General features: G+C 42.5%; 1 protein-coding gene across 1 annotated transcript in view; it reads left to right on the forward strand.

The window, feature by feature from the left end:
- Positions 1 to 12,314, forward strand: part of chd3 (chromodomain helicase DNA binding protein 3) — a 49,375-nt gene that overhangs the window by 11,896 nt on the left and 25,165 nt on the right. The window contains exons 17-27 of the mRNA XM_030780173.1: positions 43 to 164; positions 1,775 to 1,948; positions 2,515 to 2,656; positions 3,106 to 3,237; positions 4,585 to 4,702; positions 5,928 to 6,052; positions 6,369 to 6,600; positions 7,371 to 7,537; positions 9,360 to 9,537; positions 10,571 to 10,657; positions 10,889 to 10,974. Of these exons, the coding sequence (XP_030636033.1) occupies positions 43 to 164; positions 1,775 to 1,948; positions 2,515 to 2,656; positions 3,106 to 3,237; positions 4,585 to 4,702; positions 5,928 to 6,052; positions 6,369 to 6,600; positions 7,371 to 7,537; positions 9,360 to 9,537; positions 10,571 to 10,657; positions 10,889 to 10,974 (1,563 nt within the window). The remainder of the gene's footprint in view (positions 1 to 42; positions 165 to 1,774; positions 1,949 to 2,514; positions 2,657 to 3,105; positions 3,238 to 4,584; positions 4,703 to 5,927; positions 6,053 to 6,368; positions 6,601 to 7,370; positions 7,538 to 9,359; positions 9,538 to 10,570; positions 10,658 to 10,888; positions 10,975 to 12,314) is intronic.

Here is a 12,314-nt window from a genome sequence, read left to right on the forward strand (position 1 = left end):
TGTGTGTGTGTGTGCGTGCGCGCGTGTGTGATTTCCTGACAGTTTTTCCGGAGGCTGAATGACTATAAGATCGACCATAAACTGCTGCTGACAGGAACTCCACTACAGAATAACCTGGAGGAACTCTTCCACCTGCTCAACTTCCTCACCCCCAACCGTTTCAAGTAGGGGCGCACACACACACACACACACACACACACGTACACATACACACAGGCCCTCTTTACACCTTGCATTAAGGTCCGATTTTGGTGATCCAACCAGATGTGGACAGCTCTGAGTACGTCCGTTTACACCTGGCTTTAGAATCCGTGTCTCGAGTGACCACTTGAGATCGGATGTCACTTCACCCGCTCTATATGCAAATAAACAAGTAAATCATTTCCAACACGTTTCTCCTTTCACTGAATTTCAGTTTTGCTTTTTTTGATTGCAGATAGTGCTTATATCTGTGAGATGTCAGACAAATGTGGTGATCACTGATCGCTGTTTTGGGACATTAAGGCACGTTAAGCTGTTTCTTTATAATGGGCGTTGATTGAGAGGAAAACGCTTAACGTTAGATAACGACCATACTCCTAAGATTTCCATTTAGATTTTTTGACAGGAGGAGGTGTTTCTGACAAGAGATGTCCCAGAGAAATTTGGTGATCATTGATCGCAGTTTTGGAACACTAAGCCGCGTTACGCTTTTTCACGTAAAACGTTGTTGTTTTTAATCGGAGGGAGGCATCAGTGCACTTCCCGTCCATAGTCTGTCGGAAATTAAAAGAAGAAGAAGAAGAAGAAATCAAAACAATATCCATTTTGTCTGTTGTTGTTGTTGTTGCCTGTTGTTGCACTTTAATATGACGCCATTGGTGAGTGAATGTGTACATATGCGAATGAGTTTGTACTTCTGCGTAAGCAGAGGACGTCAGCTGAGTAGGCTGTCGTTCAATGTGGTGGAGTTTGCATTCGCGTTTACAGTGCTATAAGAATATGGTCATATGTGGTCCAGACCACCTCCGAATGTGGTCTGAGTGATCGGATCTCGATGCAACCTCAATGCGCATTGGATGCGTTTACACCTGTACTTTTGAGCTGTCCATTTGTGATCTGATCCCCAAAATCGGATCTTAATGCAAGGTGTACACAGGTCCACACACGCACACATACACATACACACACACATACACACACACACATACATCACACATACATACAACCCACAAACATATATATATACACACACAGACACACACACACACACAAACACACATACATCACACATACATACAACCCACAAACATATATATACACACACAGACACACACACACACACACACACACACACAAGATGGCGGCGCAGTAAGATACAGCAGCCTCTCCGGACCACGAATATGGTGTGTTTTTGTTTATTTTGTAGTCCCATTGGTTGTTTCCGGATAGACCTTTTAGTATAGTGTTTTAGTATAGTATTTTTCAGCAAAGCCCTTTATTTATCAAAGTGTATTTATGTTGTCTGTCTATGTTGCACTGTATGGTCCAAGGAGGGCATCATTTCAATCTCTGCTGTGTGCTGTACTGAATATGGCCGAGATGACAGTAAAGCTCCACTTGACTTGACGCACACACGTGTATATACACACACACACATATACACGTACACATACACCTGCACACATATGCACACATACATACACACATGTACACACACACACACACATACAAAAACGCACACACACATATGCACACTCACCCTGCTGGGTATTGCTCTTTGTTTAATTTGTAGTAATTTGGAGGGCTTTCTGGAGGAGTTTGCGGACATCTCCAAAGAAGACCAGATTAAAAAACTCCATGACCTACTTGGCCCACACATGTTGAGACGCCTCAAAGCCGATGTGTTCAAAAACATGCCAGCCAAGACCGAACTCATCGTCAGAGTGGAGCTCAGCCCCATGCAGAAGTGAGAGAGAGAGAGAGAGAGAGAGAGTGTGTGTGTGTGAGAGAGAGAGAGAGAGGGAGAGTGTGTGTAAGTATGTGTGTGTGTGTGCGCCTGCCTGTGTGTGTTGAAGTGTATGTCTGTGCGTTTGTGTGTGTGTGATAGAGAGAGAGAGAGTGAAACACGGTCATGCTGGTTTAATGCTACTGAATGAAGTCAGACTGCGAACTGGGCCGAGAGTGAGGGGAGAGGAAAGAGAAAAGAGTAGGGAACAGGGTTGGTTGGTTGGTTAGCAGAATAGAGGGATTAAAAAAGAACTGGAATTTGACCAAATACTTTCAGTAATGAGATGAGTGGACACATATGAAATCTGGTGCAGAGGGAAAAATAGAGAACATATTTGATTAAAGAATGTGTGAGAGGAGAAAAATGGAAAGATTTAGATCTAAAAAGGAAGTTTAAATACAGAAGGCAGAATGAAATGGTAATATCTGTTGAAACGAAAGAGTGAATTAAAGAAAATGAATGTTTCGTAGAGGAATGGATGTCCTAATCGCATTGTCGGTTTTCTGTGTTTGTGGGGGAAACAGAAAATACTACAAGTTTATCCTTACGCGAAACTTTGAGGCACTGAACTCAAAAGGAGGAGGAAACCAAGTGTCTCTTCTCAACATTATGATGGACCTGAAGAAATGCTGTAACCATCCCTACCTCTTCCCCACAGCCTCCATGGTGAGAGACAGACAGAGAGAGAGAGAAAGAGAAACAAATGTCACAAAAAGCCCTTAGGTTGTTTAATTATACAAATATAATTTTATTGAGTAGATGCAGAGGCAGCAAGGCTATATGAATGAATTGGAATTGTATTAACTTAATATCTTAGAGACTGAAACAAAGTCTTGTCACATTCAAAGACTCAATGAAAGAACTGTTTGAGATACAGTATTATGTTTAGATTCTGATACAGTATTTTAGGTGGGGAAGAGAAAAGTGAGGACAGAAAAAGGTCAATAGCATGACTACATGCACACTGCCACCTTCTGGTGGAAATAGGCATTTTTCATATCTGTGCATGTGACGTGTAGTTTAAGTGTATTTTGTCTGCTGTGTTTCTCATTGCTCTCTCTCTCTCTCTCTCTCCCTCTCTCTCTGTGTGTTGTGGGGGGGTGCGGTGTTTACAGGAGGCTCCGAAGACACCCAGTGGAGCCTATGAGGGCGTGGGACTCACTAAGGCTTCTGGGAAACTGATGCTGCTGCAGAAAATGCTGAGAAAACTCAAAGAGCAGGGTCACAGAGTACTGGTCTTCTCTCAGGTACTACTGTCAAACACACACACACATATACACGCACACACAGACACGTACACACACACACACACACACACATATTCTACGGGTGTGCATCTCTCCCTTATACGATGATCTGATATGTGTCTAGATACATGGCCTACGATATGATTCAGGGACGATACATTTTAATACCGAATGATTCGATTCGATTCGATGCGATACGATGCAATCTGATACAGTTCTTAACATTTGTTTAATGTAGACATTCATTTTCCGAATCTAAATTAAAATAAGCAAATTCTATAAAAGTGGCATTGCTTCCTTCGGATACATGTATTTCATAAGAAACCAGGGAATCCTCAGTATTTTTGCAACTTTTTGGCACAGGAAAAAAATAGAAGACAAATCATCTCAGAATTACATGTCATTGTGATTATTACTTTTATAATAGACACAGCTAAAAAAAGACTTACTGTATGAACAAGTCCTTAGCGCTAAAATGGCCTGTAGACACCGTGGTTACCTTAGACCTCGCCGAGTTGTGGCTGAGTTGCGGCTGGACAAAGTGTTTATTATCTGTGTATTTGTAGGCCATTGCCTGGTCTTGCTTGTGCTAGCTGCGCTAGCATCCCCAGATCCCTCGTCGCCCTCGTAGGTTTCATCATGCCGTCTCACCAAGTGAGTGGTGAGATTTGTCGTGCTACCACTGTACTTAATTGCTGTTCTACAGACCTTACAAATGGCCAGACTTTTGTCCAATGTTCCTTCCTTCATATAAAATCCAATTGTCTTCCAGACTTTAGATTTTAGATTTGATGGTACAATGTAAACCGTGTCGGCGCTGTCGGACTAATGTTACTCTCGTAAAAGGTAAAAGGTCAACGCAAGACGCTGTACGGATTTATTAGCGAATGACAGGTGGTCATTATTATTTTGAAAGTAACATGACTGTTGATGTTAGATCAGTGAGTCTTCCTCAGCAGCTAAATATTAAAGTACAATTAGCAGCAAAGCTTCAGTCAACTGATTAATAACTTTAGAATCAGGCCATCGACCGGTTCATGGTACATTTAGACTGATCCAGGGGTCCAGGTATCAATGTAGTCACATCTTTAATGTTAAAATCAGTTTCTGATTCATATTGGTGAATTGTTACACCCCAAACATACACACACACACACACACACACACACAGACACACACACACACACACTCTCACACTGACGCACACACACGCATACACCCACATACATACATACACACATACACACACACAAACACACACACATTCACACAAACACATACGCACACACTGTTCTCAGTAATTACCATAGACATACTGTGTGTGTGTGTGTGTGTGTTCCTGTGCAGATGACGAAGATGTTGGACCTGCTGGAGGATTTCCTGGACTACGAGGGCTATAAATACGAGCGAATCGATGGAGGAATCACGGGAGCACAGAGACAGGAGGCCATTGACAGGTTCAACGGTGAGAAAAGCCATTTTGCACATACATCCAACATCCTCTCTCTCTCTTTTCTCAGGCCCGCACCGTTCACAGCACAAAAATCCAAATTCAGACGCTTTCTCTCATTTCTCCTGCCTCCATATGTCTGGGCTGGGTCTCGTATGTCTCCGTGTACGGGACCGAACTGAAGGCAACATGTGTTTTTGTTTTTTGTTTTGTTTTGTTTGTTTGTTTGTTTGTTTGTCTCTTTCATTTTTACTATTTGTTTTTTTTCTATCATGCAACACATTCCCATTTATTTATGTGTTTGGTTTTTTTCGTAGTAGATGTTCCTACCTGTTAGGACTGTGTGGCCGACTGTCACACAACCTCTGGAGGAACAAAGAAGACTAACTAAACTAACTAAACTGTAAAGTGGGATAGGTGGTAAATTTATTGAAATAAATTTATCAGGTTGCAAATAAACTTAAATATATTTGGTCCAGTCAGTTCACTGACGTGTGTAGTGTCAGCCTGACATGTCAGCCTTTTGTTTTAATGCCCCATCCTCCTGGTATGATCTTCAGCACACTCTAAAAATCAGTTCTTGACCTTCTTATGGCCAGTTTAAGTCCATGATCATAAACCTCCCCGCCTCAGTTTGTAACTGTGTTAACTGATTTTAGCTAGTTTTAGCTTGTTTACTATGCTTACCATGTTTTATTGTTTTTACTATGTTTTATTTGTATTTGTAATCTCGGCAGCACTGAAAATGAGGGCTACTCTCAGTGTCTCCCCGAGAACTAAATAAAGGTTGAATGATTGAATGATTGAATGAATGAATGAATGAATGAATGAATGAATGTGCATTGAGCAAACCCATCTGCAGGCCAGGACAAAGCGCCTTGTTTCATGTTGACATTGGAAACCACTGCACCCCTGATACAGGGTCAACCTTCTACACAGATCAAATAGTATCAGTATAGAATTTACAGTTTCAATTCACTTTATCATCACTGTAGAATTTGACATTTTACATTAGAATTTTACATTTGGCTTAATATCATTAGAGAATTGACGTTTGTGGTTGGGTTTAATGTCACTGTGGAATTTGTGTTGTTACATGTGAGTTACTCTGACACTGACATTTAACTGTGTCACAGTGATTGAAATTGATTGAGTGTGATCTGTATAAATACAGCTGAACTTCTCTTCTCTTTACTTCCCTCTCTCTCTCTTTCTCTCCCTCCCTCTCTCTCTGTGTCAGCACCTGGAGCGTGTCAGTTTTGTTTCCTGCTCTCTACCAGAGCTGGAGGGCTGGGCATCAATCTGGCCACGGCAGACACAGTCATTATCTTCGACTCCGACTGGAACCCCCACAACGACATTCAGGTACACACACGCACGCTGACACACACACACACACAGATACAACATGCCTGTGCACGCGCACACATGCACATACACTCACATGCACACAGATACATGCACACAGATGTGTCCGGTGTATTTACATAGTCAGTTCATCAATGAACTGTAGCAGACAGAAGACTGAGTAATATAGAGAGCTTTGTTCATAGGGTTTTTTTTTTTTTGTGTCGTTTTCTCACTCTCCATCCTGTGATTAATCCTCTCTCTGTACTCCCCTCCAACATTCCCCTCTTACCTCTTCCCTCTCTCTCTCTCTCCCTCTCTCTCCCTCTCTCAGGCATTCAGTCGTGCTCACCGGATCGGTCAGGCCAATAAGGTGATGATTTATCGTTTTGTCACACGGGCTTCGGTGGAGGAGCGCATTACCCAGGTGGCCAAGCGGAAGATGATGTTGACCCATCTGGTGGTGCGGCCCGGTCTTGGCTCCAAAGCAGGCTGCATGTCCAAACAGGAACTGGACGACATCCTCAAATTCGGCACAGAGGAACTCTTTAAAGATGAGATAGAGGGTGGGTTAGAGAGAGAGAGAGAGTGTGTGTGTGGATGGAAGTAAGCATATAGGTGAAAGAGTGCAGTAGGAAAGAAAGACCAAGACAGAAGTGATGAAGTCATAGTGTGGAGGGAAGAGAATGAGAAGTTTTTATTCATGGGATATTAATATTACTAAAAAAAAAAGCCCTCAGTCCACTCAGATGTCAATCTGTTGTCACCTATTACCTTTTACGTTTCATATGAATGATAGAGCTTCATGTCTGTGTAATGGAGAACAGTGATTCATCTAGAGTCAGCCCTGAATCTGAACTCACCACATTTCATTCGGTCCTGGAGTTGTCCTTGTTTATAATCAGTAAGCGTAAGCTTTGAGAAAACTAGCCTTAGTTTTGATCTCCAATCTTCCAGAGGTCTGTTTACGCCTCTGTCTCAGTTTACTGTTTTTGGAAAATCCAACCCGTTTTTGTGTTTTCACACGTCTTTGATAAGTCTTTTGAAAGACTTTTGAAAAGTCCTAAGACTCATTTGTTCTCAATCTACAAAGTTGTTGTTGGTCATAATGATAAATGCCAGCTGTCAGGATTTGATTTATACTCTAAACTATGACCACTGATTCTCACTGTGAAAATTTAAATGTATAACTCTCTCATAGTGGTGCCTAACACAGACATACCGCTGACTCTGAGGTGATGAGCATGTTAATTAATGGTTTTTGTGCATGTGTTTGTGTGTTTGCGTGTGTGTGTGTGTGTGTGTTTGTGTGTGTGTGTGTGTGTGTGTGTATCAGGGGACAATAAGGATGAGGACAGCAGTGTGATTCACTACGATAATGCAGCCATCGAGCGTCTGCTGGACCGTAGCCAGGACGCCACCGACGACTCGGACATGCAGAACATGAACGAGTACCTGAGCTCCTTTAAAGTGGCCCAGTACACCGTCAGAGAGGACGACAAGGTGAGAGAGAGCATGACAGGCGGCAGACAGGCTGAAGTATAGAGAGATGGAGAGAGAGAGAGATGGGATAAGGACTGGGGCGTTGTAGTATTGTGGTATGGAGTAAAGAAAGAGAGGGAGAGGGAAAGGCAGAAAGAGAGGGACAGAGGGAGAGGGAAGAGTGTAGAAATCTGAGGTGCTTTGAGAGTTCAGAGATTGGGAGGTTTAGTGGAAGAGGAGAGAAATAAAGTGAGAAAAGAGAGGAATGAAAGAGCAAAAAAAACATTACAGTTTTTTTCAGTTGCTAACAAGCAACGGTCAATACTGAAGCCACTTTTTCAAAACCCCTCATACAGTCTGCATTACCAACACGCTTCTTTGCCAAACAGTTAATCTCACCTCCAGAACACCTCATACATGTCCCAAAATAAGCTCATCCGACCACAACACTGGCAACAATTCTCACCAAGAAAGCAAACATTGTCACTCATAACACCCTGACTTAAAAAACACTAACAACAGGGAGTATTACATAAATGATGAACTTTAATCTTTGAAGTTTAAAAGATTTTTCGCATAAATCAGTATAGAATAAGAATAACACCATTTCACTTTATTGACTGTACTAAAGTATATGTAACAAGAATGAATCAGAAATGCAGCAACTGGCTTCAATATCCTTTATTTTTTTTTATGTCTTTACATGCGCCAGCTTACTTGTGAAAAATAAAACAAAATGAAACAAAAAAAAAAAAAACAAATTCCTGAAATTTTGGGGCTGCAATAGTAATTACAGAAAAAACCTCATCAGCAGTGTGTAGTATAATCACTCATACTGTCCTCCCTCTCTCATGCATTTGGCCGCAAGTTCTCACCAACATCACATGGGTAGGCTTTCAGCTGAAATTGCAATCCGCTGTGTTTTGAATAATTATTATTTCATTTTATTGTAAATATTCGTGAAGGTTTTGGAAAATGTGGTCATTGAATGCATTTTGTGTGAAAGAAATGAAAAAAGGTTCACAGTTTGGTCCACATAGACTTCTGTTTTGTTGACTGTATGAAGAGTTTTGACAATGTGACTTCAGTTTTGACCAGGGCTGTGGTGTCGGTACATAAAACCATTGACTCCAACGCCTCAGTTTATGGTACCACCCACTCCGACCCCACTTACCCAGTTTTGCTTCTGACTCCGACTCCACTTACCCAGTTTTGCTTCTGACTCCGACCCCTCTTACCCAGTTTTGCTTCTGACTCCGACTCCACTTACCCAGTTTTGCTTCTGACTCCGACTCCACTTACCCAGTTTTGCTTCTGACTCCGACCCCACTTACCCAGTTTTGCTTCTGACTTCGACTCCACAACTCCGACTCCACAGCCCTGGTTTTGACCAACGCGTGTTAGCAATCGAAAAAAAAACTGTAATACAAAACAGATAAACAGTAAGTCTTCTGCCATGTGTTTAGTGTGAAATCCTGGAGGAAGAACAATACTGGCTCTAATTATATACTGTACTCACACTGAAAATCAATCACTACGCTCAGACTTCAGTTTTGACCATCTGTTTCTCTGTGTGTGTGTGTGTGTGTGTGTGGGTTTGTTGGTTTGTGTGTTCCCGTGTGTGTGTGTGTGTATGTGTGTGTGTGTGTTTGTCTGTATTTGTTTGTGCATCTGTGTATGTCTGTGTGTGTGTGTGTGTGTGTGCGTGCGCATGTGCATGTGCCTGCGTCTGTGCCTACGTGCGTCTGTGCGTGTGGGTGTATGTGCGTGTCTGTGTATGTGTGTGTGCGCGCGCATGTGTGTCTAAATGTGTGTCTATGTGTGTGTGTGTGTGTGTTTTTAGATAGAGGAGATAGAGCGGGAGATCATTAAGCAGGAGGAGAATGTGGATCCCGACTACTGGGAGAAGTTGCTCAGACACCATTACGAGCAGCAGCAGGAGGATTTAGCCCGAAACCTGGGCAAGGGCAAGAGAGTCCGCAAACAGGTCAACTACAACGACGCCGCCCAGGAGGACCAAGGTACAGCACACTGCCCCCCACAGGACAAGCAAAGAACATCACAGACACCAAAAAAACCAGCCTTGAACAAAAACATCAAAACTGACACGATATTTATCATTTCACCTGCAATAAAAAACTGTCATATTTATTGTCATTCTAAATGTCAGACTATCATAAAGTTGACAGTCCAAGTGTCCGAGTTAGCCAGGTGTCATGGTCTCTCGTTTATTTATTGGTTTGAATACACTTTTTCTTTTCCTTGACTTTGGTTGTTTTTATTTGAATCACCTAGCCGTCACTTACAGACAAGAAGCACACGCGCACTGTCCAAAAGCACATACACACTGTCCAAAAGCACACACACGCCGTCCAAAATCCTGAAGCCTTGAAACTTCAGTTCTTCATCTTTTGTTTTTTTTTTTTTCTTTTTTTAATGTGTCTTCCACATTGTTACTTTAGAGGTTTGGCATTGAGGTGGGACAGAGGGATATTGGTTGTGTCTGTTTCTTAAATCAAGGCAGTTCGAACAGCTGTGTTCAGTTTGAGTTTAAGTTATCCAGGGAAAAAAAAAAAAACTGCCCGTCGGCTCTGTGTTATCTATTAAACACACTGCTGTTTTCACAGTCTCAGACCTGGTCTCTGACTCTCAGTCACCTTTAACTTAAATTAAAACAACTTAAACATGTCTCAGATGATTATTTAAGCCCAAAACAACAATGTATTGGTGTTTTTTCTCCTCCTTCCATTATTCAGGTTCCTTAATTACATCAAATAGTCCGTTAGAGTTGGTGACATGACAGAGACTGAGTCCAAGAACGATCACTGAGGTCCAGTCAAGTGTCCTCGGGCAAGGATCTCTCTCTTTTTTTTAATGAAATCCCCACTAAGATTGCTAGCTAATCCATAAGCCCATCTCGGACGTCCTTATGAGGGAGAGTGTGTTGGACCTCATTAGAGTGCTAATGCTGAACCGGTACAGTGTGTGTGTTTTGGTGAAACACACTCCGCTCCATGGCTTTGCTCACTAACGCTAAATGACATCCTGTTTCAGAGTGGCATGCTGATATCTCAGATAACCAATCTGAATACTCGGTGGGATCCGAGGAGGAGGACGAAGATTTCGATGAGAGGCCTGAAGGTAAGGAGGCAAACACATACACACACGCACACATGCACACACAAAATGATTTCAGTCTACAGGATTATTGGAAATGAGTTGCTCAGGGAAAAATGAACTCTTGAACTCCCCCCTCACTCTTTTTCTCTCTATCCCCCCCACCATTTCTCTTTTCTCCCTCTCACTCTCTCTCTCCCCTCCCTCTCTCTCTCTCTCCCTCCCTCTCTCTGTCTCTCTCTCTCTGTCTGTCAGGCCGGCGTCAGTCCCGGCGTCAGCTCAGGAATGAGAAGGACAAGCCGTTGCCTCCCCTGCTGGCTAGAGTGGGCGGTAACCTTGAGGTAATCTGCAAATGAGCGTTTACACTAACGAACTGTCAGCTTGAGTGTCAGTGCTTTCCACTGGCAGAACTCGTTACAGCCTTATGTAAAGAATCGTCAAAACACAGTCCATAGCATTCATAACCCCCTGTGTCACTGCCATGACTCTTTAGTTCTCTGTTATGACTGCTTGTGTCACTGCCATGACTCCTTATGTCCCTGTTAGGATTATTTATGTCACTGTTATGACTCCTTATGTCCCTGCCATGACTCCTTATGTGCCTGATATGTCACTGTAATGATTTCTTATGTCTCTCTGTTATCTGTACCTGTAGAAAGATTACGCATGATCTTCTATCAGATAACAGTGTCATTGGAATGAGTTCTGAGTTTAGTATGTCAGTTAACTAAGATTTAAATCATGTCGGCTGGCTAAATATGTGTACTTGTGCCTGCCTCTGTGTGTGTGTGTGTGCAATGACGTGCACAGATGTTCAGAGGAGTGGTGGCCCTACCAAAGGCCCCCCCCCCCCCCCCCCCCCCCCCCCACACTCACACACACACACACACACACACACACACACACACACAGCAGTGTTGCTAAGACACATGTCAGATTGTGGCAAAATGTGTAAATTAATTCTGAATTACAAAAACAGTTCTGGGGGATGGCCACAATTATTCCAGCATTATGAGCAAGTTACAACCATAATATTACACAAAAAGAAAAAAAAAACCATTGGAAGGAGGGAGTGTTGCAAATCTACACTACTATGAAGGTTCTTTGTCCAAAAAAATGTGCTTCTGATATACAGCCTTACAGCACTGACAGTGCACAAATCAAATGTTCCACAAAAATACCCCCCCCCCCAAACACTCATAACTGTTTACACTGAACCCAAGCAGGCTACATAATGCACATAAGCCACATAGCCCCTCCCAACCAATCATGAACTATCTTACTAATATATCACTCAAGTTGATAACAGCTATGATGAAACTCACGCGTATGTACTGCTGGTCCTGTGTGTGTATAACTAATAGCTTTAACTAAAATAATATGGCGATTTAATTTGGTTTAACTTCAGCAGTGATGTACTAGTGCTACTAAAGTCTAATCCCAGCTATCAAAATCCTTCAGAGGGGCAGCTTGGCCAAAAGAGGGCAAATGGGCCATTGTCCGGGCAACAATAGCACCAAGGTGTGCGTGTCCCTGTGTGTGTGTGTGTGTGTTAGTGCACGTGCGTTTTTCAGTTGTTTAGTTTTATCAGTTAACAGAGGAAAGCCTTCTTTAACACTGATGACGACATGTGTATGTTTCTGTGTGTATGTCTTGTGAGTGTACGTGTGTATGCCTTTTA

The sequence above is a fragment of the Chanos chanos genome, chromosome 7 (genome assembly GCF_902362185.1).
Source record: "Chanos chanos chromosome 7, fChaCha1.1, whole genome shotgun sequence".
NCBI classification, from domain to species: Eukaryota; Metazoa; Chordata; class Actinopteri; order Gonorynchiformes; family Chanidae; genus Chanos; species Chanos chanos.